This window comes from Vicia villosa, linkage group LG4, assembly GCF_029867415.1.
Source record: "Vicia villosa cultivar HV-30 ecotype Madison, WI linkage group LG4, Vvil1.0, whole genome shotgun sequence".
NCBI lineage: Eukaryota > Viridiplantae > Streptophyta > Magnoliopsida > Fabales > Fabaceae > Vicia > Vicia villosa.
In genome coordinates this window covers 98,377,941-98,385,097 of record NC_081183.1, presented here as the reverse complement: position 1 = coordinate 98,385,097, position 7,157 = coordinate 98,377,941, and the positions used below count along the sequence as shown (strand labels likewise).

General features: G+C 37.3%; 1 protein-coding gene across 1 annotated transcript; it reads right to left on the bottom strand.

Moving 5' to 3' along the window:
• Positions 1-6,007: 6,007 nt before the first annotated feature.
• On the bottom strand, positions 6,008-6,826 carry LOC131597559 (uncharacterized). Its single transcript, XM_058870250.1, has one exon. The coding sequence runs from the start codon at positions 6,824-6,826 to the stop codon at positions 6,008-6,010; it is 819 nt and encodes a 272-aa protein (XP_058726233.1).
• Between the last annotated feature and the right edge of the window lie 331 nt (positions 6,827-7,157).

Here is a 7,157-nt window from a genome sequence, read left to right as displayed (position 1 = left end):
CGCACGAGATCTTTTTCCTTTCAGTCCTGAAGATCGTACGAGATCTTCTCCCGATGTTGAGTCATAGATCGCACGAGATCTTTTTCCTTTCAGTCCTGAAGATTGTACGAGATCTTTTCCCGATGTTGAGTCATAGATCGCACGAGATCTTTTTCCTTTCAGTCTTGAAGATCGTACGAGATCTTCTCCCGATGTTGAGTCATAGATCGCACGAGATCTTTTTCCTTTCAGTCTTGAAGATCGTACGAGATCTTCTCCCGATGTTGAGTCATAGATCGCACGAGATCTCTTTCCTTTCAGTCTTGAAGATCGTACGAGATCTTCTCCCAATGTTGAGTCGTAGATCGCACGAGATATTTTCCTTTCAGTCATTGTCTCATACAACCATTCTCTTTGAAAACCTTTATTGGCACCGTTACCACGTTACAAGCTATCCCATTTCAACCACTCACCATAAACTTTTCCACCAGAAAAAACAAAAAAAATATCTTTCCCCAGCAGATATCAAAACAAAATAAGGATAACACTTACATCATCTTCTCTTTAGGACAAATTTCTGGTACTTTGATATTTAATCTTCTTCTACCTCGAATGTTCGAAAGGCTAGCGCCAATCTCACCTTCAAGTTTAAGACGATTAAATAGGGGCAGCTGTCATACCCCAAATTTGTCCTACCCTTTCACCTTCACCTGGCTTAGGCTTTGCATTCATGTACATACCTCCCATTAAGTCATCTAACACAGCATGCATCATTAATCAATAAATTTGACATGGGATAAAGGATCTTGGAAATTAGAGCTTCTACTCCACTCAAGCTTGATTCCGTTGGTTCTTTTTTGAGTAGTGGACTGTGGAGTCAAGATTTTGAAATATGGGTACTGTGGACTTCTTTCTCATCAAGTTACAAAGGCTACTTCTTCATCCGATTTCATCAAGAACAAAGATAGGGGCTTATTTCCCTATGCGTGATGATCTTTATGGTGTGATGATCTTCATGGTATTATGGTTGAGAGCAGTGATTATTTTGGACAAATTAATTATGCTAACAAGCATTGGTTCATTCAAAGTGTTTCCATTAAAAGTCATCAACTTGGTGCATCTAAGCGGATAGTGCTACGAGTCGTGATTAAAAGGTCTGATCTCTGTTGCAAGTTATGGGTTTGATGTTGTTTGGGTATTAAAGCGCAGAGTGTGGAAAATAGAATCTTAGAACAACATGAATCATTTTCAAAGAGGCAAATTGAAGAAGGATTGAAAATTCAAATAAAGGCATTGGAGAGAAAAGAAAAATTCATATTTACTTGAAAGAGTACATTACATTTCTCAAAGGTCAATTACAAAAGTCCAATTTCCGTTACAAAATCCAAATAAAATACATCATTACGAGAATTTACATTTTTTGACCTATGGTTGACTTTAGTCAACTATTGACTTTTTGGTCAAATAGTTGACCAAAGTCAAAACCCACCCTTTAACCATTTGACCTCTGACCAAAAATGTCCTAAAACCCGCTCCCCATGTTAATCTTCAATTTCTCTTCATCTTTGAGACTTTGTTCCCATTTGTCTCATGCTGCCATTATTCCAAACCTGCATCATCATAAATAAAAACCAGCATAAACCAGTGCACATGTTTATAAATCCATTACAACACCTACTACTCATAAAATTACAAATGCATAGAAATCATATTTCCTTCTAAAAATCCAAGCTCCATCATTCAAACCTTATACTGTCAGCCCTGCAACTTTAAACCAAAAGGAAAAATACAAAACCATTCTGTCAGCCCCACACGGTTAAAACTTATGCCCTGCACATATAAAACCACATCATAATCCATACCAATTCAAAACAAAAGGAGAAAGTTAGCAAACAAAATTACATCTGCCTATACATGACTCAAAACAGTTCAATTAACAAACCAAATCTTTCCCTAACAGTCGCCATAGAACTCAAATATTCCAACCAGTCTTAATCCATTACAGCTGCCCTGTATCATCGCATTCACATGAAACATAACACAATTCAAAAATTCAGCCCATTATACATACAACCATCACACATTTACCCATCACAAAATCAGTCCCGTCACAAAATAATCTATGGCATCAGTTTGCAGTACATTCCATACCTCATTCAAATCCAAAATAACATACCATACTTCAAATAAACCAAAACGAGCCCTGCAAATGGAAAAAGGGAAGAAAATTGAGAACAAAAATGTATAACAGAGTTATAACCCTTAACTGAACTTGTAACCAGAACCTAACAGTCTTTAACCAACTAATTCCCTAACAGAAACCGTTAACTAGCAGTTAACATTCCTAACCCCTAACCGATTCAAAATGCATAACAACACCCATAACTAACTTTCACAAACAGAGTTAACTCAAATCAAACAATCTCCTAACTGCCATATAACTAACTATGCCATCTCACATAACCAACCTAACAGAAAATCGGTTTCAAGCAACCTCCAAACCAAACTCCAAACCTGAATAACTAACTCCCAACCTCTTATTAACAGAAACCGATCCTAATCACCACCCAAACCTCACTCCAAGCCTCACAATCACCCGAACCTGTGCTCTATATATACACATCATCACCTTCACGCCTCATCCACCATCACCTTCATTCCCTTCTCGATTCTCTCTCTCTCTCCCTCACCTTCACCAAAGCTCATCACCACCGTTGTTGGAGTTTCAACCTCTGAAACTCCTTCAACCGAGCTCAACCTTCATCCCTTAACAACTATCTCCATGCTCTCTAAATAACTCTGTATAAAGCTTCACAATCTCACTCGCTCACGCTCTCATTCTCAGAACTCGAAAACAACGACGCAAACGCCGCCACTGAACTCAGGGAAAATTAACAAAGAAGAAGAAGAAGGAAATAGAAGAAGGTGAAGAACGATGAGTGAAATCAAGATTACCTGAAGAAGCTCTTCTTTCAATGAGCTTATTTCGTATCCAAATCTTCAGAACCAAATCTCTCTTCCCTCTTCTCTTCGACATCAATCTTCATCGCAACTCAAAGCTCCATCACCAATCTTCGACTCCAATTCATGAACTCTGCAGAAATTAATGTCATCTCTATAGCGTCATCATCATCACGCAAGATTTGACCACTGCATCACAACATGACGTGAATCATCATCGACCTTCACCGCGGGCTGAGAAGAGATAACCGAGAGAGTTGATCGGAGTTGAACTCGGAAATTTGCCGCCGCGCTGTCGTGGTCGTAAGAAGGAGGGAGAAAGAACCATGAGTAATTTCAATCGTCTCAATTCTCAGAGGTAAACCTAAATCCCTTTCTGATTTTCCCTTTTTCATTTTTATTTAATTGTCTTTGTATTATTGTTTTTTTGTAATGAAAATAAAACAAAATCTGAATATACAGACATCGGGCCATGCACGAAACTGATTACTACACCCCCATTGTAAGCCCATTCCACACTTTTTTGGCATGAAGAGAAAATTGAACAACAAAAATAATCTTTGGGCCAACTTTCTAGGCCCTGCGCCTCATTGCTTTTCACACTACCACTTCAATTCACACCCCCTGGATCCCTATTATTTCCATGCTAGATTTTAGGTTTTTAATTAGTTTTTACAATACTTTTTTTAGATAATAAAAGAGACAATAAAATCAATAGAAAATTTCTTGGTTAGTTTTTAGATCATTTTTAGGAATTAATCTTGGTTCCTTTAATTGATAATTTTTCACCTAAAAACTCATAAAAATAGTAGTTAGTTTAGTTTAATTTTGACATAATCGGTAAAATCTCCCACATAAAATGTTCATAAAAATATTAGTTTTAGGCTTATGGTTTTAATCTCTTTTTGCTTGATTTAGAAGCTCATTTTTCCTTCATAAAAAACTCATAAAAAATAGTAGTATTTAAGTCTAATTTTGCACTAATACTTGAATCATTTCCTTTATGTTTTGTACCATTTCAATGCTTTTTTTGTATAATTGTTGTGTGGTTGTGTTACTTGTTTTAGGCCATATTTTTGGCCTACCTTGCTAATATCATTAGTATGCTCCTTTTAGGACCCCATTACCATGTTAACAACAACTTAGATTAGAATAACTCTAGGCTTAGAAATTAGGCTAGTCCCCCTTTTTCATTCTTTTTCTTTTACAACATCAAAACATCTAATAAATATCAAAATAAAATCCCTTTAAAAAATACAAAGAAAACACTTAAAAAACATTAATAAAAAAGTGAAAATCATTAAAAAGGGAATGGAAGCTTGAATCTCCCTTGCCTAAGGGAATCATTCGAGTGCTTGGATCTCCCTTGCTTTAGGGAACCATTCGAGCGTAAGTTCCTAATTTCTAAAAAACACCAACCAAAGAGTAACTCGAGTTTCCCTTGCTTAAGGGATTTCCTCGAAACGCTCAAAGTCTCTCTCTCATCTCTTTTTCTTAAGGGCAATGTTATTTCCGCTCAAATGCATCGTAGGCGATCCCTTATGCAAGAGTGCGAACGTTAACTCCGCCCAACTAAAAAACACAAAAACAAAACAAAAACATGTGAGCCGAACTAAGACGCTCTAATTCCTGAAAAGGATACGTAGGCATCAAGTCGCGGGGCTTGAACGAGCACAATTGTAAATAATTCCTTCTTTTCCCCATATTTCTTTTTGCATGCATTCACATATAGGTAGGCATAGTACACACCCTTTAGATAGAAACAAACATAGGTGGATACCATCGAGTACGATGGGCGTGAGGGGTGCTAATACCTTCCCCTCGCGTAACCGACTCCCGTACCTAGATTCTCTGGTCGCAAGACTTTGTTCCTTCCTTTGTTAGGTTTTCTGATATTCCTTTTCCTTATGGGATAAATATATTAGTGGCGACTCTGTTCCTTTTTCGCGAGCGTGCGACAAGGATCGCTTAGAGAATTATTTCCCAACTTAAGAATGTCCTTCCACCACCAAGAAAAAGAAGAAAGAATTCTACCACTTTTACCTTCATGGAAAATTAACGTCGAAATGTCCCCGTAACGAGCTTTTGAAACTTCATACCAAAAACTCTCGGAACCTTGTAAAATCCTCCATCTCCACTTGTTAAGAAGAGCAAAATTGAAATCCGAAATATTTTTAATTCCCAAACCTCCTAAAGATCGAGGTAAACACACTTTCTTCCAAACCATCCAATGTATTCTCCTCTTTTCGTCCACACCCCCCATAAAGAATTACTTTGAACAGAATTTATCTCTTTGGCAACTCTCAAAGGCATCAGATAAAAAGACATAGTAAATATGGATAAAGAACAAAGAATTGATTTCAAGAGAGTAATCCTACCTCCTAGATGTAAGAAGTGATTTCTCCACCCCGAAAGACTTTTCTTCATTTTATCCACAAGCGGAACCCAAGAAGCATGATTCCTCGGATTAGCACCAATCGGAATACCGAGAAAAGTGAATTTATAAAATTTCCATCTATTTCCTCCACACCAAGCCAAAACCCATATTCACCAATATAAATCTCAAGTAATCCCAATCAACATTATCATACGCTTTTTCGAAATCTGCTTTAAAAAGAAAACAACTCTGCCCTTCCTTTCTAGAAAAATCTACCACCTCATTTGACACCAAAACCCCATCAAGTAATTGTCTCCCCGGTACAAAGGCACTTTGACACGGAGAAACAAGAGAAGAAATTATCTTTTTTAAACTTCCCGCCAATAGTTTGGCAACTACCTTGTACAAGCAACCCACTAAACATATAGGCCTATATTCATCCAAAGAAATCGGATTTTGAGTTTTTGGAACAAGCGTCAAGAAGGATGATGTTACTGCCTTAGATAGAACCTCGCAAGAATGGAAGCAATTGAAAAAAATAAGGAAATCTTCTTTAAGAAAATACCAATATTTTTTTATGAACATAAAGGTGTAACCATCCGGCCCCGGGCTTTTAGTGCTACCACAACCCCACACCGCCTCTTTAATTTCCTCCTCTAAGAAAGGTTCTTCAAGAGCCACCTTCTCCGCCTAACTAATACGATCAAACTCAATCCCTTCTAAACCCCACCTCTCCCTCTCGGCTCCATACTTATTTGAAAAATGCCTCAAAACTTCCTCCTTTACCTCTTCTACCCTTTCTAGAATAATTCCCGAAGAGGAAATAGAACCAATATGATTAATCCTTCTTTTTTCCTTTAACACTTTGTGGAAAAAAGAACTATTACAATCACTCTCATTAAGCCACTTCACCTTGGATTTTTGAGCAAGCATATTCTCTTTAATTCTCAACTTCATCCAAAATTCCCTAGTCGCCTCCTTCCGGTTAAGAACGATGTTGAAATTAAAAAATTCAATATCTTGTTCCAAGTGTTCATCGGCCAAATTGATATCTCTCACCTTTTCCTCCACCTCCAAGTTAACCCGCCCAAAGACAACTTTGTTCCACCATCTAAGTCTTTCTTTTAGAATCCAGAGTTTCTCTTTCAAAATAAAGTCTCCTCTCCCTTCCACTATAATCTCCCTCCACTCCTTTTCAACAAACGGAATGAAATTTTTGTTCGAAAACCATTTGTTGTTGAACTTGAAAGGTTTAGGGCCCCAGTTTTCCTCATCCAAAACAAGACAAATTGGAAAATGGTCCGATATGTCTCTTTCCCCTATCAATTGTCCTACCACATTCCACCTATTCATAATAATGTCCAACATTATTATCCGATCATTCCAGCTCATAGACCTCCCATCTTCACTATACCAATAATATCTCTTCCCTTTACAAGTAATGTCCATCAAACCACTTTCCCATATAAAATCCACAAAAAGGTTGCATTCATTATTGTTCTCTTGCATTCTCCTCCTCTTCCTTTCACTTCGATGTTTAATAGCATTAAAATCCCCCTATCAACCACTCCCCATTCGTAAACTTCTCCTTTAATTCCAACAAAGTATTCCAAAGATATTTATTCTTTCTCAAGCAACAAGAAGAATACACATTCACAATATAATATAAGGCATTCTTCCATTGAGCTTTAATTCCCAAAAAACCTTCTCCATTAAAACTAGAAATCACCTCCACCGTCTCTTCTTTTCATAGAGTAATAATTCCTCCCGACATTCCATTGGAATTAGAGAAGGAATATCCTATATTAGAATTTCTCAAAACACTTTTTACCCACTCCTC

Bases quoted from the DNA above. Each gene is read 5' to 3' on its own strand.
- LOC131597559 (XM_058870250.1), bottom strand. From the start codon at position 6,826: ATGCAAGAGAACAATAATGAATGCAACCTTTTTGTGGATTTTATATGG.